Source organism: Anolis sagrei, chromosome 12, assembly GCF_037176765.1.
Source record: "Anolis sagrei isolate rAnoSag1 chromosome 12, rAnoSag1.mat, whole genome shotgun sequence".
Taxonomy (NCBI): domain Eukaryota; kingdom Metazoa; phylum Chordata; class Lepidosauria; order Squamata; family Dactyloidae; genus Anolis; species Anolis sagrei.
This window is the reverse complement of record NC_090032.1, coordinates 16390679-16415109: the sequence shown is the minus strand read 5'-3', so window position 1 is coordinate 16415109 and position 24431 is coordinate 16390679. Positions and strand designations below refer to the sequence as shown.

At 47.2% G+C, this 24431-nt stretch overlaps 2 protein-coding genes across 2 annotated transcripts in view; one reads left to right on the top strand and one right to left on the bottom strand.

The window, feature by feature from the left end:
- Positions 1-15841, top strand: part of LOC132764410 (sodium/calcium exchanger 1-like) — an 88592-nt gene extending 72751 nt beyond the window's left edge. The window contains exons 6-7 of the mRNA XM_060758416.2: positions 2239-2511; positions 10390-15841. Coding sequence (XP_060614399.2) covers positions 2239-2511; positions 10390-10766 — 650 coding nt within the window. The 3' untranslated portion in view covers positions 10767-15841. The remainder of the gene's footprint in view (positions 1-2238; positions 2512-10389) is intronic.
- A 3850-nt stretch (positions 15842-19691) lies between these two features.
- PLCB3 (phospholipase C beta 3) overlaps positions 19692-24431 on the bottom strand; it is a 139841-nt gene continuing 135101 nt past the window's right edge. Inside the window, exon 33 of the mRNA XM_067472482.1 lies at positions 19692-23213. Within this exon, the coding sequence (XP_067328583.1) occupies positions 23043-23213 (171 nt within the window). The 3' untranslated portion in view covers positions 19692-23042. The remainder of the gene's footprint in view (positions 23214-24431) is intronic.

The following is a 24431-nucleotide window of genomic DNA, read 5'->3' as shown; positions in this document are numbered from 1 at the left end:
TTGTTTGTTTCTTTGTTTGTTAAAAAATACAATACAACTGTTTAGTTTGCTCCTGACACCAGGAATAAATAAATAAAAGTTTTAAGTAGAAAAGAAATGAAGTTGTATTCACTGCATACAAAACAAAACAGAAGAATTGCTCTCACCAAAAACGTAACATAAAACAGTATCATCGGTGAGTCCTCTTCATTCAACAGCGATATCCAGACTTGTAACAAAATCAATATACAGTCTCTCTTACTCAGTTGTCCGTAGAGTGCCCTTGTCTTGCCATCATCAAACTTTATCTTCAGGACGCTTGCAGAACTGCTCCCGGCACCAAACAAAGGCTTTTCAGCTCAGAACGAGCCCTCAAGCAAAGCATAGAACGCAATGTTCAAAGTATAAACACACAGTGGTGTAGGGCGCAGACACCCCGTGATAATGCGCCATGTCTCATTAAGAGCCACATCTACTGTTTTAGCGTGCTGAGATATGTTCCACACTGGGCATGCGTACTCAGCAGCAGAGTAGCAAAGTGCAACGGCAGATGTCTTCACTGTGTCTGGTTGTGATCCCCAGGTTGTGCCAGTCAGCTTTCATATAATATTGTTTCTAGCACCCACTTTTTGCTTGATATTTAGGCAGTGCTTCTTGTAGGTCAGAGCACGGTCCAGAGTGACTCCCAGGTATTTGGGTGTGCTGCAATGCTCCAATGGGATTCCTTCCCAGGTCATCCTCAGAGCTCGAGACGCTTGTCTGTTTTTTAAGATGAAAAGCAGACATCTACATTTTAGATGGAATCAGCTGGTTTTCTCTGTAATAGGCAGTAAGACCATCTAAGGCTTCAGAGGGCTTCTGTTCAATCATTTCAAAGCTCCCTGCTTGAGCGGTGATGGCACAATCATCAGCGTAGATGAAATTCTCTGTCTCTTCGGGTAATGGGTGATTATTTGTGTAAATGGTAAAACATGGATGGAGCAAGCACGCTCCTCTGAGGCAGGCCGTTCTTCTGTTTCCGCCCTCTGCTTCTCTGGCCCTGGGACTCAACAAAAAGCTCCTGTTTTGTAGCAGATTTCCTATGAAGTGGGTGAGGTGGTCGTCCTTTGTGATGTTATTTTTTTTTTCCAGGAGGATGTGATGATTCACAGTATCATAAGCTACTGACAGATCAATGAAAACAGCTTCCATAGTCTGCCCAGAAGAACATGACACAAGTAGGCTTGGGCAATCCAGTTCGTTAATTTCGTAATTCGTTATTAATTCGTATTTAAATTAGCTTACGATCCAATATCGAACCATGCAGGAATAGTGTGAGGAGTAATTAAGAATCGAAACAATTTTTCCAAATTTTCGTAATTATTTCGTAATTATTTTTGTATGTCTGGTGCAAGTTTTACAATCTCGCATTTACCCCACTTCTGGTCCCTTTGCTCTGCTGCTTCCCTCCTCTTTCCTCATGCTTCTTCTTGCCTCACTCTAATAGACAATACTATAATATAATATATAATATAATAATATTATAATATATATTATATTATATTTATTATATTATATTATATTATTATAATACTATTATATTATAGTATTGTATATATTATATTATTATATTATATTATAATTGTATAATATAATATAATATATATAATATATTATAATATAAAGTAATATATAATATATAATATATTATAATAATATAATATACAATAATATATTATAATAATATTATAATAATATAATATAATATTTATAATATAATATAATAATATATAATATAATAATATAATAATATAATAATAATATAATGTAATATGATAATATAATATAATAATATAATATGATATGATATGATATGATATAATATAATATAATATGATATAATATAATATAGTTGTTGTTTGTTTTATCACACCAACAGTCGACAACAGAGGGAGAGGGAAGCTTCAGAAGTTCCCCCTGTCCCATTTGGAGGTTTTTTTAGCATATTGCGCAATCGCGTCTGCCATTAACGAAGGATTCGTAATTAATAACGAAATTTCGGAAATAACGAAACTTTGAAATCTGAAATTTCAGAAGTCATCAAAATTTCGAAACGCTAGCGCCCCCTGGAAACGAAGCGAGTTTAGAAACAATTTTTTCCTTGATTGGCCAAGCCTAGACACAAGGTTATTCCAGAGGATATCTGACCAAATAATTGAATTTGGAGATTTAATTACTGAATCATTTCCTTCCACCACCCCCCCCCCTTTTTTTTTACAGGTGATGATGAAGATGACGACTCTGGTGAGGAGCGCCTCCCTTCCTGCTTCGATTACATCATGCACTTCCTGACCGTCTTCTGGAAGGTCCTCTTTGCCTTCGTGCCGCCCACCGAGTACTGGTGTGGCTGGGCCTGCTTCTTCGTCTCCATCTGTCTCATCGGGGTGCTCACGGCCCTCACCGGGGACCTGGCTGCCCACTTCGGCTGCACCATCGGCCTCAAGGACTCTGTCACGGCTGTGGTTTTCGTGGCGCTGGGCACCTCCGTGCCTGGTCAGTGAGGGCAGGGGGGGTGGGCATGCAATGGGGTGGGAAAACCTTCTGCAAAGATCAGGTGGAATCATAGAGCTGGAAGGGACCATTAGTGCAACCCCATATTTCCATGTAGGATGACACAATCAAAGCACTCCTGACAGATGGCCATCCTGCCTCTACTTTTAGAAGAGCAACCTGTTTTCTGTGGTTCTCGGGTAGGGGAGAGGGTCAGGGCAACCTTACTGCTCTTCCCCTTTCCCGCAAGTGGACTGCAGGGAGGGTTTGTTTGAAGACCCCTCCTTCCTTCCTTCCTTCCTTCCTTCCTTCCTTCCTTCCTTCCTTCCTTCCTTCCTTTTTCCTTCCTCCTTTTTTCAGTGACAGCAGGGAAGCTTTCAAATGAGTCTCCTTTTTTTAGAGAGAAAAAGGTAAAGGTTGTCCCCTGACCTTAAGTCTAGTCAGGTCCGAATCTCGGCGGTTGGTGCTCGTCTCCATTTCTAAGCCGAAGAGCCGGCGTTATCTTCAAATTCTTCAAATTCTGCAGCACTGCTGGTCACAGCTGACCTCTAGCTGCAGCGCTCAAGGGCCAGGGCTTCCCAGTTCTCAGTGTCTATGCCAGAGTTTTGAAGGTTGGCTTTGAGCCCATCTTTCAATTTCTTTTCCTGCCCACCAACATTCTGTTTTCCGTTCTTGAGTTCGGAGTAGAGCAACTGCTTCGGGAGACGTGGTCGGGCATCCAAACAAAGTGGCCAGTCCAACAGAGTTGATGGCGGAGGACCATCGCTTCAATGCTAGTAGTCTTTGCTTCTTCCAGCACGCTGACATTCTTCCGTTTGTCTTCCCAAGAGATTTGCATGATTTTCCGGAGGCAGCGCTGATGGAATTGTTCTAGGAGTTGCACATGACACCTGTAGACAGTCCACGTTTCACAGGCTTATAGCAGGATTAGGAGGACAATGGCTTTATAAACAAGCACCTTGGTATCCCTGTGGATGTCCCGGTCCTCAAATACTTTCTGCTTCATTCGGAAAAATGCTGCACTCACAGAGCTCAGGCGGTGTTGTATTTTGGTGTCAAATGTTGACATCTGTAGATAGTCCACGTTTCGCAGGCATATAGCAGGGTTGGGAGGACAATAGCTTTATAAACAAGCCCCTTGGTCTCCCTACAGATGTCCCAGTCCTCAAATACTTTCTGCTTCATTCGGAAAAATGCTGCACTCACAGAGCTCAGGCGGTGTTGTATTTCGGTGTCAAATGTTGACATCTGTAGACAGTCCACGTTTCGCAGGCGTATAGCAGAGTTAGGGGGACAATAGCTTTGTATCCCTATGGATGCCCCGGTCCTCAAACACTCTCTGCTTTATTCGGAAAAATGCTGCACTCACAGAGCTCAGGCGGTGTTGTATTTCGGTGTCAAATGTTGACATCTGTAGACAGTCCACGTTTTGCAGGCATATAACAGGGTTGGGAGAACAATAGCTTTATAAACAAGCACTTTGGTATCCCTACGGGTGTCCCGGTCCTCAAACACTCTCTGCTTCATTCAGAAAAATGCTCGCAGTGTTGCATTTCAGTGTCAATGTTGACTTTGGTGGAGGGATGGCTGCCAAGGGAGCGGAAACGGTCCACATTTTCTAATGTTACACCATTAAGCTGTATTTCTGGCATTGGAGAGGGATTGGTTGGTGAGTGCTGGAAGAGCACTTTGGTGTTCTCGATGTTCAATGAGAGGCCGAGCTTCTCGTATGCTTCTGGGAAGATGTTTAGAGCTAGCTTTGTGCATGGCACTGCAGAATGGCGCAAAGCCTGTCCCTGCAGCCTGGGTTTGCAAAAGGCTCAGCTTCTTCGTTTCCATATATACAGGAAGACTTAAGACATGGAGGAAAATTGCTTGAGCAGCCAGAAAGGGCAAAGATTGCCAGAAAGCAAATATGTATGGTCGCTCTTTCCAGAGAACATTGTCCCTAGCTGCAGAGAGATGAGAGTTTTGGATGACAGCTCCCAGAACCAGGATGGCCAGGATGATAGGCTTAATATCGTACCGCCGTTTGGGCTGAAGCAAGCCCCTTCTTGCAATGTTGAAGGTGCAGCTCGGCTCCGGTGCATATTAATGACTTGGATGAAAAAGCAGGAAATTTCACTCGAGGGCTCTGTGGCTGGCAAAGCCAGAGGCAGCGGCTCAAAGAGAAAGAAGAGGCGGTTGCGCTTCGCCGGCTCTCTGGAGAACGGGATTAGAAAAGGGGAAAGTGAGAGGGATAATTCCCAGTGTCGGAAAACGAGAGGAGCGCCATCCCTATTAAGTGCTTAAATACCCTTTACTTAGGTGATCCCTCATTGTCTGAGTAGGATTGTCTTCCAAGATCGGGGTCCTGGCGGTGGGTCCGTAGGTGACTGTGGAACCCGATTCTTGACCTATATCTTCTCCCACAGTTTCCCAGTCGGGGTTGGCTTGATGCGCCTTCCTCTTGGCACGTTTCTCTCTTTCTCCCTCCATTCGTGCCTCTTCAAATTCTACAGCACTGCCGGTCACAACTGACCTCCAACTGGAGCACTCAAGGGCCATTACTTCCCAGTTCTCAGTGTCTATGCCAGAGTTTTGAACCCATCTTTCAATCGCTTTTCCTGCCCACCGACATTCCGTTTTCCGTTCTTGAGTTCGGAGTAGAGCAACTGCTTAGGGAGATGGTGGTTGGGCATCTAGATGATGTGGCTGGTCCAGCAGAGTTGATGGCAGAGGACCATCGCTTCAGTGCTGGTGGTCTTTGCTTCTTCCAGCATGCTGACATTTGTCTGCTTGTCTTCCCAAGAGATTTGCAAGATTTTTCAGAGGTAACGCTGATGGAATCTAGGTTCTTGTGGGTTTTTTTGGGCTATAGGGCCATGTTCTAGAGCAGTGGTTCTCAACCTTCCTAATGCCGTGACCCCTTAATACAATCCCTCATGTTGTGGTGACCCCCAACCATAATATTGTTTTCATTGCTACTTCATAACAGTCATTTTACTACTGTTATAAATCATATTGTAAATATCTGATATGCAGGATGCATTTTCATTCACTGGACCAAACTGGGCACAAATACCCAATACACCCAAATGTGAATTCTATTGGGGCTGGGGGAAGATTGATTTTGTAATTTGGGAGTTGTAGTTGCTGGGATTTATAGTTCACCTATCAAAGAGCATTCTGAACTGCACCAGCAATGGATTTGAACCAAACTTGGCTCCCATGACCAATGGAAAACACTGGAAGGGTTTGATGGGCATTGACCTTGAGTTTGGGAGTTGTAGTTCACCTATATCCAGAGAGCACTGTGGACTTATGCAATGGTGGATCTGGACCAAACTTGGCACGAATACTCAATATGCCCACATGTGAACACTGATGGAGTCTGGGGAAAATAGATCTTGACATTTGGGAGTTGTAGTTGCTGGGATTTATAGTTCATTACAATCAAAGAACATTTTGAACCCCACCAACGATAGAATTGGCTCAAACTTCCCACATGGAATCCCCATGACCATCAGAAAATACTGTGTTTTCTTATGGTCTTTGGCGACCGCTCCGACACCCCCTCGCGACCCCCTCAGGAGTCCCGACCCCCAGATTGAGAAACACTGATCTAGATGATGTGGCTGGTCCAGCAGAGTTGATGGCAGAGGACCATCGCTTCAATGCTGGTGGTCTTTGCTTCTTCCAGCACGCTGACATTTGTCTGCTTGTCTTCCCAAGAGATTTGCAAGGTTTTTCAGAGGCAATGCTGATGGAATCGTTCCAGGAGTTGCAAATTTCAAAATTGCTTCCAAGAGCAAATTCTTCCAAATTTAATCTGAATTACGAAGATTTTGACCAAACCTAACCATGCCTAGCCACTACCTTCCTACTGGAGCGGTATCTATTGATCTACTCACATTTGCATGTTTTTGAACTGCTAGGTTGGCAGAAGCTGGGGCTGACAGCGGAAGTAAATAAAGAACAACACTCAAAAATGGGAACTCCAGAAAAGTAAAAAATCAGGGACAGCTAATCATCTCTCAACAAAGGATTCCCCCAGGCAGTAAAAAGCCAGACCTTGAAACCGCTAGGCCATTATATGCTAATCAAGGCGGCCAATGGAAACATTCACACCTACCTCCAACAGACATTATCTGTGAAATGTCCACCCTGGACATTTCACAGATAATGTATTGTCGAAGGCTTTCATGGCTGGAATCACTAAGTTCTTGTGGGTTTTTTCGGGCTATATGTCCATGTTCTAGAGGCATTTCTCCTGACGTTTCGCCTGCATCTATGGCAAGCATCACCTCTGAGGATGCTTGCCATAGATGCAGGCGAAACGTCAGGAGAAATGCCTCTAGAACATGGCCATATAGCCCGAAAAAACCCACAAGAACTTAGTATTTCACAGATACATAAACCCCATTTTCCTAGTTTCCAACAGACCTCACAACCTCTGAGGATGCCCTGCCATAGATGCAGGCAAAATGTCAGGAGAGAATGCTTCTGGAACATGGCCAGACAGCCTAAAAAACTTACAACAATTTGCAGAAAGCATTATTTGGTAGATTGAACAATGCAACTGGCAGTTAATATTGATGGCAACCAATCCATTAGCGGGACTCCAAGGCATGATTGAAATGGATTCAGAGGCAGATTAAACTAACTGTAATTAACAAACAATTACAGCACTTTGCTAATCACGTTAACAGCCACAGCTCCATCCTATAGCAACCTGGGATTTGTAGTGTGATGATCATAATTTTCTTCCGGAGAGCTCCAATGATTCATCAAGCTACATACCGGAGAGTACATAGCAATTGACAAAGAAGGAATGCTTCCCCTCCACCGACAATGCAATTGAACCAAACTTGACACAGTTCTCCCATGACCAACAAAAAATACTGGAAGGGTTTACTGGACATTGACCTTGAGTTTGGGAGTTGTAGTTCACCTACATCCAGAGAGAACTGTGGACTCAAACAATGATGAATCTGGACCAAACTTGGCACAGATACTCAATATGCCCAAATACGAACAGTGGTGGAGTTTGGGGAAAATACGCATTGACATTTGGAGTTGTACTTGCTGGGATTTATAGTTCACTACAATCAAAGAGCATTCTGAGCTCCACCGACAATGGAATTGAACCAAACTTGACACAGAACTCCCATGACCAACAAAAAATACTGGAAGGGTTTACTGGACATTGACCTTGAGTTTGGGAGTTGTAGTTCACCTACATCCAGAGAGAACTGTGGACTCAAACAATGATGAATCTGGACCAAACTTGGCACAGATACTCAATATGCCCAAATACGAACAGTGGTGGAGTTTGGGGAAAATACGCATTGACATTTGGAGTTGTACTTGCTGGGATTTATAGTTCACTACAATCAAAGAGCATTCTGAACCCCACCAAGGATGGAATTGAACCAAACTTGGCACACAGAACTCCCATGACCAACAAAAAATACTGGAAGGGTTTACTGGACATTGACCTTGAGTTTGGGAGTTGTAGTTCATCTACATCCAGAGAGCACTGTGGACTCAAACAATGATGAATCTTGACCAAAATTGGCGCAGATACTCAATATGCCCAAACGTGAACAGTGGTGGAGTTTGGGGAAAATAAACCTCAACATTTGGGAGTTGTAGTTGCTGGGATTTATAGTTCACCTACAATCAAAGAGCATTCTGAGCTCCACCGACGATGGAATTGAACCAAACTTGACACAGAACTCCCTTTATCAACAGAAAATACTGGAAGGGTTTACTGGACATTGACCTTGAGTTTTGGAGTAGTAGTTCACCTACACCCAGAGAGAACTGTGGACTCAAACAATGATGAATCTTGACCAAATTTGGCACAGATACTCAATATGCCCAAATGTGAACAGTGGTGGAGTTTGGGGAAAATAAGCCTTGACATTTGGGAGTTGTAGTTGCTGGGATTTATAGTTCACCTACAATCAAAGAGCATTCTGAACCCCACCAAGGGTAGAATTGGTCCAAACTCCCCACACAGAACCCCCATGTCTTGAAGCCTCCAGCCTTACACGCTTTCCCTTGCCTGCACATGCGCACCTGGCTGCCATGCATCGAGCATGCCTGCTCTCCCTTCCCTTCTTGAGTCTCAGAAACAGCCCTCCCCTTGGCTATTTATTTATTGTGTCATCAGTAACCATACCATTGTATTACAATTCTAACAGAGCAAAACAAACACACAGATTAAAAAGAAAAAGAAAAAAACACACAGATTTTGCAAACTTGGTAGTTGGTTAAATGTCCTTTGACCAGTATCTGGCCCCTTGGAGTGCCTCTGGTGTTGCCGCAAGAAGGTCCTCCATCGTGCATGTGGCAGGGCTCAGGGTGCATTGCAGCAGGTGGTCAGTGGTTTGCTCTTCTCCACACTCGCATGTCAAGGATTCCATTTTGTAGCCCCATTTCTGAAGGTTGGCTCTGCATCTCGTGGTGCCAGAGCGCAGTCTGTTCAGCGCCTTCCAAGTCGCCCAGTCTTCTGTGTGCCCGGGGGGGGGGGGGGGGTCTCTCATCTGGTATCACCCATGGATTGAGGTGCTGGGTTTGGACCTGCCACTTTTGGACTCTCGCTTGCTGGGGTGTTCCAGTGAGTGTCTCTGTAGATCTAAGAAAACTATGTCTTGATTTAAGTCGTTGACATGCTGGCTGATGCCCAAACGGGATGAGCTGGAGATGTCTCTGCCTTGGTCCTTTCACTATTGGATGCTACTTCCTGGCAGATGTCAGGTGGTGCAATATCAGCTAAGCAGTGTAATTTCTCCAGTGGTGTAGGGCGCAGACACCCTGTGATAATGCGGCATATCTCATTAAGAGCCACATCTACTGTTTTAGCATGGTGAGATGTGTTCCACTCCGGGCATGCCTACTCAGCAGCAGAGTAGCATAGCGCAAGGGCAGATGTCTTCACTGTGTCTGGTTGTGATCCCCAGGTTGTGCCAGTCAGCTTTTGTATGATGTTGTTTCTAGTGCCCACTTTTTGCTTGATGTTCAGGCAGTGCTCCTTGTAGGTCAGAGCATGGTCCAAAGTGACTCCTAGGTATTTGGGTGCACTGCAATGCTCCAGTGGGATTCCTTCCCAGGTGATCCTCAAAGCTCGGGATGCTTGTCTGTTCTTAAGGCGAAAGGCACATGTCTGTCTTTTAGATGGATTAGGGATCAGCTGGTTTTCCCTGTAATAGGCAGTAAGAGCACCTAGAGCTTCGGAAAGCTTCTGTTCTACCATCTCAAAGCTCCCTACTTGAGTGGTAATGGCAGAATCATCAGCATAGATGAAACTCTCTGTCCCTTCTGGCAGTGGCTGGTCATTTGTGTAAGTGTTGAACATGGATGGAGCAAGCACGCTCCCCTGAGGCAGGCCGTTCTTCTGTTTCCGCCATTTAGAACTCAACAAAAAAGCTCCTGTTTTGTGGCAGGTTTCCTATGAGGCGGGTGAGGTGGTCGTCCTTTGTGAGATTATACATTTTTCTCAGGAGGAAGCGGTGGTTCACAGTATCATAGGCTGCTGACAGGTCTATGAAGACAGCTCCTGTGATCTGCCGCCTTTCAAAACCATCTTCTATGTGCTGAGTCAGGTTCAGCACTTGCGATATGCAGCTTGGCCCCTTGGCTGAGAAGCTGGCCAATCGCTTTTGGTGGGAAGATTCATCATCTGTTTCCAAAAAGGAAGAGAATCACAGGTGGAGAGACCTTCAACTTTCTCTGCCAAATATTTTAGGGAGACGTATATAGTTATATTTCGAGATGCCAAGAGTGACCATAGTAACGTCTTGAAAGTGGGGAAGTAGAAGGCTAGGCAGTCTGAATCTGAGTTAACCTGTGTTTCCTCTTCAGTAAAATCTCTTTCTTCTCTTCGTCTTGCAGATACCTTTGCCAGCAAAGTGGCTGCCATCCAAGACCAGCATGCGGACGCTTCCATCGGCAACGTGACAGGCAGCAACGCCGTCAACGTCTTCCTGGGCATCGGGGTGGCTTGGAGCATTGCCGCCGGCTACTGGGCCAGCCAGGGCAAGCCGTTTGTCGTGCACCCGGGCACGCTGGCCTTCTCGGTCACCCTCTTTACCATCTTTGCCTTCGTCAGCATCGCCGTCCTCATGTACCGGCGCCGCCAGCCGGTCGGCGGAGAACTGGGCGGGCCTCGAACCCACAAGATCCTCGCCACCCTCCTCTTTGTGAGCCTCTGGCTGATCTACATCCTCCTGGCAGCCTTGGAAGCCTACTGCCACATCAAAGGCTTCTAGGCCGCGGGTCTTGTGGGCTTCGAGGTTAGGCCTTGAGAGACCGATCCTTGGATGACTTGGAAGGAGATACCCTTCACACCGACCCCATGGCTCCGTTCAACACGGGGACACTGTCTCTCCTGTTGCTCCGAGGGGAAGACTTTGCCCAACACTGACCTGTGGTTGGTGACAGCGGTGACCAAAAATGGGCTTATCCTGCAAGGCCCTGGGTCAAACTCCGGCTCTTCTTCTACGATGGACCACGGAGAGGGTCTTCCTCCTCCATTTGGAGACCTGGAGCTGCTTCCATCTCCTAGTTTTTTGCCTCCTCTGGCAAATTGCCTCTTGGGAGAACATCGGGTTTGGGGAACGTAGCATCTTGAGAACTTGTGTTTGAGGAACACTAGTGTCTTTGAGACCATTGTGTTTGAGGATCACTAGTGTCTTCGAGACCATTGTGTTTGAGGAACACTAGTGTCTTTGAGACCATTGTGTTTGAGGAACACTAGTGTCTTCGAGACCATTGTGTTTGAGGAACACTAGTGTCTTCGAGACCATTGTGTTTGAGGAACACTAGTGTCTTCGAGACCATTGTGTTTGAGGAACACTAGTCTCTTCGAGACCATTGTGTTTGAGGAACACTAGTGTCTTCGAGACCATTGTGTTTGAGGAACACTAGTGTCTTCGAGACCATTGTGTTTGAGGAACCCTAGTGTCTTCGAGACCCTTGAGTTTGAGGAACACTAGTGTCTTCGAGACCATTGTGTTTGAGGAACACTAGTGTCTTCTCTACCATTGTGTTTGAGGAACACTAGTGTCCTCGAGACCATTGTGTTTGAGGAACACTAGTGTCTTCGAGACCATTGTGTTTGAGGAACACTAGTGTCTTCGAGACCATTGTGTTTGAGGAATACTAGTGTCTTCGAGACCATTGTGTTTGAGGAACACTAGTGTCTTCGAGACCATTGTGTTTGAGGAACACTAGTGTCTTCGAGACCATTGTGTTGGAGGAACACTAGTATCTTCGAGACCATTGTGTTTGAGGAACACTAGTGTCTTCGAGACCATTGTGTTTGAGGAACACTAGTGTCTTCGAGACCATTGTGTTTGAGGAACACTAGTGTCTTCAAGACCATTGTGTTTGGGGAACACTAGTGTCTTAGAGATGCATCTTCTCCAATTCTAGTTGTGTATGGGGACGGTTGCAAGAGATTCAAACAATGGTAAGGTAGGCCATGGGTTATTTCTCCTCTGCTGTTCTGAGTGAACAAGAAAGTCTCCAACGGTGGGAAGAAAGAAAGTGACACCTAATCCCTTCCGTAGCCAGCTCTTGCCACCTTTACAAATGTAGGATGGGTTCGATCATGCCAGGTCCATACAAACACCCAGCCCCAGCTCTTTGTCCTCTGATCCAAGCTGAGGGCACTTTAGACCCTGAAAGTTGGACACCTGAACCATGTCCGTTGTTGACTCAATCTTTGGGTGCATTGAGGTGAGATTGGCGCTATCCGTTCTCCTCCTGGCCAAATACGAGGGGTGTTTGTTGAAGATCTCCCCTGATCCACTTCTGTTTATCACAGGACGCTGAAACTGCACATGTGTGATGATAGAAGTCTCCATAGGTCACGTGCCAATTGACAACTCAGACTTGATCACAGTCTTGATCGTACAGGTACTGAAAAGGTTTGAGAATGGACCCAGTGGAAGACTTGAAAGGCCGCACACCAAAGGAGACGTTGGATGACATGGAAGAGGTTGATGGTGAGCATTCCTCATCATATGATGGAGTCCAGAACTCCATCATATTCCAATGTGGTCGGACTTGGGTGCAAACAGCTCCGATTCCAGGGCGACCCTACTCTGCTATTGATGAACACACCATCCAGCAAGTGGAGGTCGCCATTTTGGAAAATCGCCACATAACCCTTTGCCGCTTAGCCCAAAATGTCAAGATGAGTGTGGGGTCCATGGGGGAAAAAATCATCCAAGAGCATCTTCACATGCATAAGGTGTCCACTTGCTGGTCCTCCATCTGCTCACACCTTTCCAGAAGCAGAAACGAGTCGCATGCTCAGAGGCTCTCTTGACAATGATGTGCCATGGAAACCAGGATGACTCTTTCAACAGACTGATCACACAGGAGGAAAGTTGGGTCCATCTTACTTAGGTGATCCCTCGTTGGCCGAGTAGGATAGTCTTCCAGGATCAGTATTCTGGTGAGTCCGTAGGTGACTATGAAGCCCTATTATTGATCTACATCTTCTCCCACAGTGAGGACATTAGTTTCCAGGTGGAAGGTGGTCTCGGTCGGGGTTAGCTTGACGCGCCTTCCTCTTGGCATGTTTCTCTCTTTCACCCTCCATTCGTGCCTCTTCAAATTCTGCAGCACTGCTGGTCACAGTTGACCTTTAGCTGGAGCGCTCAAGGGCCAGGGCTTCCCAGTTCTCAGTGTCTATGCCAGAGTTTTTAAGGTTTGCTTTGAGCCCATCTTTACATCTCTTTTCCTGCCCACCAACATTCCGTTTCCGTTCTTGAGTTCAGAGTAGAACTACTGCTTTGGGAGATGGTGGTCGGGCATCCAGACAACGAGGTTGATGGTGGAGGACCATCGCTTCAATACTGGTGGGCTTTGCTTCTTCTAGCACGCTGACATTTGTCCGTTTGTCTTCCCAAGAGATTTGCAGGATTTTCCAGAGGCAGCACTGATGGAATTGTTCCAGGAGTTGCCTGTAACATCTGTAGACTGTCCACGTCTCACATGCATATAGCAGGGTTGGGAGGACAATAGTTTTATAAACAAGCATCTTGGTATCCCAATAGATGTCCCGGTTCTCAAACACTCTCTGCTTCATTTGGAAAAATGCTGCACTTGCAGAGCTCAGGCGGTGTTGTATTTCAGTGTCAATGTTGACATCTGTAGACAGTCCACGTCTCGCAGGAGTATAGCAGGGTTGGGAGGGCAATAGCTTTATAAACAAGCACCTTGGTATCCCAACAGATGTCCCGGTCTTCAAACACTCTCTGCTTTATTTGGCAAAAATCTGCAATAGCAGAGCTCAGGTGGTGTTGTATTTCAGTGTCAATGTTGACATCTGTAGACAGTCCACATCTCGCAGGCATATAGCAGGGTTGGGAGGACAATAGCTTTATAAGCAAGCACCTTGGTATCCCTACGGATGTCCCAATTCTCAAACACTCTCTGCTTCATTTGGAAAAATGCTGCACTTGCAGAGCTCAGGCGGTGTTGTATTTCAGTGTCAGTATTGACATCTGTAGACAGTCCACGTCTCGCAGGAGTATAGCAGGGTTGGGAGGACAATAGCTTTATAAACAAGCACATTGGTATCCCTACGGATGTCCTCAAACACTCTCTGCTTTATTTGGAAAAATGCTGCACTTGCAGAGCTCAGGCGGTGTTGTATTTCAGTGTCAATGTTGACATCTGTAGACAGTCCACGTCTCGCAGGCGTATAGCAGGATTGGGAAGACAATAGCTTTATAAACAAGCACCTTGGTATCCGTACGGATGTCCCGGTCCTCAAACACTCTGTGCTTCATTTGGAAAAATGCTGCACTTGCAGAGCTCAGACGGTGTTATATTTCAGTGTCAATGTTGACACTGTGGAGAGGTGGCTGCCAAGGGAGCGGAAATGGTCGACATTTTCTAATGTTACACCATTAAGCTGTATCTCTGGCATTGGAGAGGGATTGGCTGGTGACTGCTGGAAGAGCACTTTGGTTTTCTCGATGTTCAATGATAGGCCGAGCTTCTCGTATGCTTCTGCGAAGGTGGGTCCATCACTCTGATCCTGAGAGTCAAGTCCAGTCGATGCAATGGAAGTATCCTCGAAAGAAGTCATGTACCCAACTCTCAGCAGGCAAGACCATGCTCACACGATTTTGAGACCAGTACGGAGTAGGTTTGGTGGATTTCCAAGCAAAGGGGACCAGGATCCCTGGGGCAGACTAGACTTCACTGCTGCGGACATTGCAGGAGGCCTTCCAAAATAAGGGACAATGTGGCATGCTCACCAAAGGTGTCCACCTTCTGCAGAAAATACAACTCACCTGTTGTCCAAATGGAAGCATGCTCTTCTGGCTTTGGAATTCGACCTCATCCCACTTATTCTCTCCACCTCGCACCATCGGATTTCCACCTCTTTCCAACAAGGAAGTTATTTTGGAAGGGCAAGCATTTCTCAGATGATGAGACTCTGATTTCCGAAGTGACTTTTGAAGCAACCTGTTGACTTCTCCAAGCGAGGTGTTGAGAGTTGCTTCCAAAGACGGGGGAAGTGTGTGTCCCTGGAGAGAAGGACTCAGGACTGGGCCAAGTTTCGTTGCTCTCCGTCCACAGGAAGTGGGTCAGGGGACATCTTTCATGAACGCCCCTCGTAAACTTGATCACGGCTGGAGGAGACTGGTAGCCAAACCAAGAAAGTCGAGACCCGCTCTGCCTGTTTATCCTGTTCCAAGCACAGTCCAATCCCCACTCTTAGAAATCCAGAACAGCACAAAATCCGAAAGCAAAAAAATAAATAATAATAATAAAAAATAGACAATAACTGCTAGTCTTCCTCGCCTGGCCCTGTCCACATGGCACAACCCCCACGTTCCCTTTTTTCTGTACAGAACCCAGATTTCTATTTAGTTGAATTTATTTTGCTTACGAGAAGAACATAAAAAATTATTTTATTTTTATTGGAACCACCCCGCGAATACCGGACCCCGATCCGATCGTCTGAAATGTGGAATCCCGTTCCGTTCGCCCTGCCGTGGCCGCGTGCACCGTGCTTCCTTTCTCCCATCCTCCTCAAAATGGAGGGGGCGTCCCTGTCCCCCATTTGCATGGCGGCCCCCCCGTTTTCCTCTCCACACGACTGTCTGGTCCTATGTGTCGCTACGTCACGTCACGCCGTGTTCACGCTTGCCCACTGTCTCTTGCCAGTGCCTGCTGGTTGCTCGCCCCGGCCGTCTCCTTCTCCGACATGTGCCCTTTCTCTATGTCCTGTTGCCTGAACTATTTTCTGGATTTGTTTTGTTTTGTGTTGTGTGTATTTGTGTTTCCTTTTTCTTAAAAAAAAGTTATTTAAAAATTGCTGGAAAAAGATGTGCAATTATTTTGGGGGAACGGGACAGGGACTGTCACCGAGATCCTGAGTTCGACGAACATTCGTCCTCTCCAAGGTCAAAGCTGACGGGACACTGACTTTAAGAGTTGGGCCAAGACTTAACAACATGAAGTTCCAACAGGGAAAATGAATAGTACTCCACATAGGGAGAAAAACGTGAAGTGCATAGATATAGGATGAGTGACACCTGGTTTGAAAACAGTCCATGGGAAAGGGATCTTGGGAGTCTTAGGAGACCACAAGCTGAACCAGACATTTGTATTACATTTTTAACAAAAACAAACAACCAAACAAACAAAACACAAAGTTTGCAAGCTTGGTAGTTGATTAAATGTCCTTTGACCAGTATCTGGCCACTTGGAGTGCCTCTGGTGTTGCTGCAAGAAGGTCCTCCCTTGTGCATGTGGCAGGGCTCAGGTTGCATTGCAGCAGGTGGTCAGTGGTTTGCTCTTCTCCACACTCGTATGTCATGGATTCTACTTTGTGGCCCCATTTCTGAAGGTTGGCTCTGCATCTCGTGGTGCCAGAGTCTTCAGTGCCTTCCAAGTCGCCCAGTCTTCTGTGTGCCCAGGGGGGAGTCTCTCATTTGGTATCAGCCATTGGTTGAGGTGCTGGGTTTGAGCCTGCCACTTTTGGACTCTCGCTTGCGAGTGTCTCTGTAGATCTATGAAAACTATTTCTTGATTTAAGTCGTTGAAGTGCTGGCTGATACCCAAACAGGGGATGGGCTGGGGATGTCACTGCCTTGGTCCTTTCACCATTGGCTGCTACTTCCCGGAGGATGTCAAGTGGTGTGATACCGGCTAAGCAGTGTAATTTCTCCAGTGGTGTAGGGCGCAGACACCCCGTGATAATCCGGCATGTCTCATTAAGAGCCACATCCACTGTTTTAGCGTGGTGAGATGTGTTCCACACCGGGCATGCGTACTCAGCAGCAGAGTAGCACAGTGCAAGGGCAGATGTCTTCACTGTGTCTGGTTGTGATCCCCAGGTTGTGCCAGTCAGCTTTCGTATGATATTGTTTCTAGCATTGTTCAGGCAGTGCTTCTTGTAGGACAGAGCATGGTCCAAAGTAACTCCCAGGTATCTGGGTGTGCTGCAATGCTCCAGTGGGATTCCTTCCCAGGTAATAATCCTCAGAGCTCGGGATGCTTGTCTGTTCTTAAGGTGAAAAGCACATGTCTGTGTTTTAGATGGATTAGGGATCAGTTGGTTTTCCCTGTAATAGGCAGTAAGAGCACCTAGAGCTTCGGAGAGCTTCTGTTCAACCGTCTCAAAACTCCCTGTTTGAGCAGTAATGGCACGATCATCAGCATAGATGAAACTCTCTGTCCCTTCTGGCAGTGGCTGGTCAGATGTTGAACATAGATGTTGAACATGGATGGAGCAAGCACGCTCCCCTGAGGCAGGCCGTTCTTCTGTTTCCGCCATCTGCTTCTCTGGCCCTGGAACTCAACAAAGAAGCTCCTGTTTTGTAGCAGGTTTCCTATGAGGCGGGTGAGGTGGTCGTCCTTTGTGATATTCTACATTTTTTCTCAGGAGGAGGCGGTGGTTTACGGTATCATAAGCCGCTGACAGGTCTATGAAGACAGTTCCTGTGATCTGCTGCCTTTCAAAGCCATCTTCTATGTGTTGAGTCAGGTTCAGCACTTGCGATGTGCAGCTTTTGCCTTTCCTGAAGCCAGCTTGCTGTGGGATCAGACAGGGGTCTGTTTTTTCCATAAGTTGAAGATGAGTCAACGGTGTAATGCGGCAGCTAAAAAAGCCAACCCAACTCTGTTGTTGTTGTTGCTGATTCGTTCAGTCGTTTCTGACTCTTCATGACCTCATGGCCAGCCCACGCCAGAGCTCCCTGTCAGCCGTCACCACCCCCAGCTCCCTCAAGGTCAATCCAGTCACTTCAAGGATGCCATACACCCATCTTGCCCTTGGTCGGCCCCTCTTCCTTTTTCCTTCCATTTTCACCAGCATAGGCTACATCAATAGATGTATAGTGTCTAGATCTGTGTCCAGATGTAGCCCCTTGGGCTCTTTTCTCAGGCCCTCCTCTCTCTCCCCATCCTATCCTTCCTTCTCTCTTTCCTTCCTCCTTCCCTCCCTCCCTTGTTCAAGCTGGAATGTGTCCAGAGGAGGATGACTAAAATGATCAAGGATTTGGAGAGCAAGCCCTATGAGGAGCGGCTTAAAGAGCTGGGCATGTTTAGCCTGCAGAAGAGAAGGCTGAGAGGAGACATGATAGCCATGTACAAATATGTGAGAGGAAGTCATAAGGAGGAGGGAGCGAACTTGTTTTCTGCTTCCCTGGAGACTAGAATCATAGAATCAAAGAGTTGGAAGAGACCTCATGGGCCATCCAGTCCAACCCCATTCTGCCAAGAAGCAGGAATATTGCATTCAAATCACCCCTGACAGATGGCCATCCAGCCTCTGTTTAAAAGCTTCCAAAGAAGGAGCCTCCACCACACTCCGGGGCAGAGAGTTCCACTGCTGAACGGCTCTCACAGTCAGGAAGTTCTTCCTCATGTTCAGATGGAATCTCCTCTCTTGTCGTTTGAAGCCATTGCTCCGCGTCCTAGTCTCCAAGGAAGCAGAAAACAAGCTTGCTCCCTCCTCCCTGTGGCTTCCTCTCACATATTTATACATGGCTATTATATCTCCTCTCAGCCTTCTCTTCTTCAGGCTAAACATGCCCAGCTCCTTAAGCCGCTCCTCATAGGGCTTGTTCTCCAGACCCTTGATCATTTTAGTCGCCCTCCTGGACACATTCCAGCTTGTCAATATCTCTCTTGAATTGTGGTGCCCAGAACTAGACACAATATTCCAGGTGTGGTCTAACCAAAGCAGAATAGAGGGGTAGCATTACTTCCCTAGATCTAGACACTAGGCTCCTATTGATGCAGGACGCAATGGAGCAATGGCTTCAAACTACAAGAAAGGAGATTCCACCTGAACATGAGGAAGAACTTCCTGACTGTGAGAGCCGTCCTTCAGCAGTGGAACTCACTGCCTTGGAGTGTGGTGGTAGCTCCTTCTTTGGTGGCTTTAAAACAGAGGCTGGATGGCCATCTGTTGGGGGGGGGGGGTTGAATGTGATTTTCCTGATTCGTGGCAGAATGGGGTTGGACTGGATGGTCCATGAGGTCTCCTCCAACTCTTTGATTTTATGATTCTGTGATACGATTCTATGAAACGTTTCTCATCTTTCCTTCACTTTCTGCCTCCGAAAGAGACGAGGAAATGGAGGAAGTGGGGAGAACCCCCTCCTGGCTTGCCCACCCTGCTCCGGCCCACCATGTGGCCCCCAAGTTACAAAGTTTGCCCATGTCTGGTCTAGATTGAGGGAAGTCTTAGTCCCACTCGATTCCGCTTTGGCCAGGCCTCACCTGGAATAATATTACATTAGGAAGAACTTCCTGACTGTGAGAGCTGTTCAGCAGTGGAACTCTCTGCCTTGGGAGTGTGGTGGAAGCTCCTTCTTTGGTGGCTTTGAAACAGAGGCTGGATGGCCATCTGTCGGGGGGGCTTTGAATGCGATTTTCCTGATTCTTGGCAGAATGGGGTTGGACTGGATGGCCCACGAGGTCTCTTCCAACTCTAGGATTCTATGATTCAAATTGCAGGAAAGGAGATTTTGTGATGGTAAGAGATGATCAGCAGTGAGAGATGCAAAGTACACACATGACAGGTTTGTATTAACACAAACAAAGATACATAGCAGTTAAACCACTTTATGCTGGAACAGAAATACAGCAACGGAGCATCCAGTGTGCCTTAAATCCCTTTTGTGAACCACTGCCAAGAAGTAAAAGGAGGAAACTGTATTACGAGTTTATTATTACTTTAAAAAAAAAGAAAACGAGAGAAGAAATATTACATCCAGAGCAAAAGAGAGACCAGATTGTCACTTGGCCACAACAGGAGACCAATGGATGTCCCTCCGTCTCCAAAAGCAGCCAGGAACCCCCTTTCGTTGTAAAGCATTGTTTTGAGCACTTCCTTCGCCACAGATTGCCCTCCGGCGCATGCAACTCTCCGCAGGTGTAGCAAGAGGTGATGGAAGAGAGAGATGGACTACCTATGAGACAGCCAAAGCAATTCTGCATAGTATTGTCGAAGGCTTTCATGGCTGGAATCACTGCATTGTTGCAGGTTTTTTGGCCTATATGGCTATGTTCTAGAAGCATTCTCTCCTGACGTTTCGCCTGCATCTATGGCAAGCATCCTCAGAGGTTGCGAGACCTCGCAACCTCTGAGGATGCTTGCCATAGATGCAGGCGAAACGTCAGGAGAGAATGCTACTAGAACACGGCCATATAGCCCGAAAAACTTACAACAACTCAACTCTACATAGGCTTCTTTTCTGTACATTACATTCCAACCATCCCTTGAAAAACGTAAGGGCGGGGGAGTGGTTTACTATATTCAACATAGCCCTTTTGGTTCCCTAGCCCCCTCTACATGGGAGAGAGTGTATGTAAAAGGTCACATGTGACATTCAAACATATGGTATTTCCTGTGCATGCGCAAGCAGCTTCAGAATCTTCTAGAACAGTGCTTCTCAATCTTGGATCCCCAGATGTTTTGGCCTTCAACTCCCAGAAATCCTGGCTGGGATGTCTGGGAGTTGTAGGCCAAAACACCTGGGGACCCACAGGTTGAGAACCACTGCTCTAGAAAGCGCTTTTGGTACAAAATGCCAGTAGCCCCGCCCACTCCCCATAGAGTATATATAGTAAGTGGGAGGGGCTATTGCCTCAGTTCTTTTTGTCCGCTGCTCTTGCAGCGGCTTAGGAATCTCTTGCTCTTTAGACTAGCCCCAAGCCGTTGCCTTGCCTTAACCCTTCGAGTCTCTGTTGTTAGTATTCTAGGTGTCTAGAGCCGGGTGGACCAAAGGGATCCCACATCTCCCCTCTTACCAACCCCAAAAATCCTGGACGAGCCCCCAGAATTTGTAGGGAGCAAATGAGCCCTCGGCGAGATCTCGCCCCCAGTCCTTGGGCCGAAGTGGGCACAGGAGAGAGGAGACGGACGAGCTGGAGTGGTGAAGGCAACCGATTATATTCACCAACATTTTCGTTTATCCGATGTTCTACTGGCCCGTTTATGTCGGATAAGCAAGACTCTACTGTACTTTTCTTTTCTTCTCCTTTGGCTACATATTTATATCTCAGGAAACTACATCTTCTTTCTGGGACTTGTAGGCCAAAACACCTGGGGACCCACAGGTTGAGAACCACTGCTCTAGAAAGCTCTTTTGGTACAAAATGCCGGTAGCCCCGCCCACTCCCCATAGAGTATATATAGTAAGTGGGAGGGGCTATTGCCTCAGTTCTTTTTGTCCGCTGCTCTTGCAGCGGCTTAGGAATCTCTTGCTCTTTAGACTAGCCCCAAGCCGTTGCCTTGCCTTAACCCTTCGAGTCTCTGTTGTTAGTATTCTAGGTGTCTAGAGCCGGGTGGACCAAAGGGATCCCACATCTCCCCTCTTACCAACCCCAAAAATCCCTGGTAAACTGGCTGGGATGTCTGGGAGTTGTAGACCAAAACACCTGGGGACCCACAGGTTGAGAACCACTGCTCTAGAAAGCTCTTTTGTTACAAAATGCCGGTAGCCCCGCCCACTCCCCATAGAGTATATATAGTAAGTGGGAGGGGCTACTGCCTCAGTTCTTTTTGTCCGCTGCTCTTGCAGCGGCTTAGGAATCTCTTGCTCTTTAGACTAGCCCCAAGCCGTTGCCTTGCCTTAACCCTTCGAATCTCTGTTGTTAGTATTCTAGGTGTCTAGAGCCGGGTGGACCAAAGGGATCCCACATCTCCCCTCTTACCAACCCCAAAAATCCCTGGTAAACTGGCTGGGATGTCTGGGAGTTGTAGGCCAAAACACCTGGGGACCCACAGGCTGAGAACCACTGCTCTTTTGGCACAAAATGCTGGTAGCCCCGCCCACTCCCCATAGAGTATATATAGTAAGTGGGAGGGGCTATTGCCTCAGTTCTTTTTGTCCACTGCTCTTGCAGCGGCTTAGGAATCTCTTGCTCTTTAGACTAGCACCAAGCCGTTGCCTTGCCTTAACCCTTCGAGTCTCTGTTGTTAGTATTCTAGGTGTCTAGAGCCGGGTGGACCAAAGGGATCCCACATCTCCCCTCTTACCAACCCCAAAAATCCCTGGTAAACTGGCTGGGATGTCTGGGAGTTGTAGGCCAAAACACCTGGGGACCCACAGGTTGAGAACCACTGCTCTAGAAAGCTCTTTTGGTACAAAATGCCGGTAGCCCCGCCCATTCCCCATAGAGTACATATACAGTACTTTGTCTGTGAGGGGAAGTTACCCAACACAAACGGGCACGCATTGCACTGCTCTGCTAAGAAGAAGGCCATGCAGTACAATCACTCCCCAAGCTCGCAAATCGCAAGTCTCTGCTCGTAGTACTGCTTTACGATTTATTCCCGTCCCCAACAAAAAAAGAGAGAGTAATTGGAGCCACCGGTTCCCTCGACTAATGGTGTGGCTCAGAGGGCCTCCTACGTCTGGCCGAAAGTTCGTCTCTCCAAGCCGGCCAAGACTAAGAAGCTCAAACTTCCCAGCCTGGGAAACGATTAGATTGGGGCAAGCAGCAGGAGAAGTAGAAGGTGGAAAGCCTATAGTAAGAATTTTTGAAGTAGAGGTAGTTATCTGGACTATTATGGCCACTACTTCTGTGGGCACCTGAAGATTACGAAGCTGCCTGCACAAGCGCAGGAAATAACATATGTGTGCATTTCACAGCGACCACGATGAAGAAACATCCCGCCCCCTCGCTCCCAACAGTGCATTAAAAATATCTCCCAAAGAAATTCAACTCCCTTTTCAGTACCCCAGAACACAGGTGAGCTCGGCACATGCGTCTGCACACATGGCCAATGATTCACACACTCTCTCCGCCCCCAGGTCTTTCTCTAGCCTTGAGGCGAAACCAATGAATCGGAAAAGACAACATTACAGTTAGTTAATTACAAAAAATTAGTTTTAAAAAAATAAAACATTTGTTCTTTCTTTAAAAAAAAAAGCAAAACAAAACAAAAGCGAAGTGCTTTTAGTGTGGTTTCTTTCCCTTCTACTCAAGGGGATGAATGGGAGATATTCCTCCACGGGTGGAAGAGACCCTTGCTCCCTTGCCACCTCCATGTTTCAAAGGACCGTGAACTCTTCCTCTTCGGTCGGGGCAGGGCTGGCACTGGAGCCGGGGGGTGGGTGCCCGTTGCTGACCCCGCCATCAAGCTCTTCCTGCAGGTAGCGGCCAATTTCCTGGCGCAGGGCAAGCGCCTCCAGGTTGCACTCTCCTTCTAGCTGGGCCAGCAACTGAGCGGAAGAAACAAAGGAGAAGATTACACACAGGAGGAAAAATGGTTGACATACAGTTGCAGCATTGCCCTCTCCTTACTTACTTAGGCGATCCCTCGTTGGACGAGTAAGATGGTCTTCCATTATGGATTTCCTTGTGGGTCCGTATGTGGCTGTGGCTCCTCTTCTTCCGCAGTGAGGGCATTGTTTTCCAGGTGTTGGGGTTGGCTTGACGCGCCTTCCTCCTGGCACGTTTCACTCTTTCACCCTCCACTCGTGCCTCCTCAAATTCTGCAGCACTGCTGGTCACAGCTGTCCTCCAGCTGGAGCGCTCAAGGGCCAGGGCTTCCCAGTTCTCAGTGTCTATGCCAGAGTTTTGAGCCCATCTTTCAATCTCTTTTCCTGTCCACCAACGTTCCGTTTTCCGTTCTTAAGTTCGGAGTAGAGCAACTGCTTTGGGAGACGGTGGTCAGGCATCCGGACAACGTGGCCGGCCCAGCCGAGTTGATGTTGGAGGACCATCGCTTCAATGCTGGTGGTCTTTGCTTCTTCCAGCACACTGACGTTTGTCCGCTTGTCTTCCCAGGAGATTTGCAGGATTTTCCGGAGGCAGCGCTGATGGAATCGTTCCAGGAGTTGCATGTGACGTCTGTAGACAGTCCACGTCTCACAGGCATAGAGCAGGGTTGGGAGGACAATAGCTTTATAGACAAGCACCTTGGTGCCCTCTCCTTACTTACTTACTTACTTAGGCGACCCCTCGTTGGACGAGTAAGATGGTCTTCCATTATGGATTTCCTTGTGGGTCTGTATGTGGCTGTGGAGCCCTATTCTTGCTCTGCATCTTCTTCCGCAGTGAGGGCATTGGTTTCCAGGTGGAAGGCGGTCCCGGTCGGGGTTGGCTTGACGCGCCTTCCTCCTGGTACGGTTCTCTCTTTCACCCTCCGCTCGTGCCTCCTCAAATTCTGCAGCACTGCTGGTCACAGCTGTCCTCCAGCTGGAGCGCTCAAGAGCCAGGGCTTCCCAGTTCTCAGTGTCTATGCCAGAGTTTTTAAGGTTGGCTTTGAGCCCATCTTTAAATCTCTTTTCCTGTCCACCAACGTTCCGTTTTCCGTTCTTAAGTTCGGAGTAGAGCAACTGCTTTGGGAGACGGTGGTCAGGCATCCGGACAAGCAGAGTTGATGTTGGAGGACCATCGCTTCAATGCTGGTGGTCTTTGCTTCTTCCAGCACACTG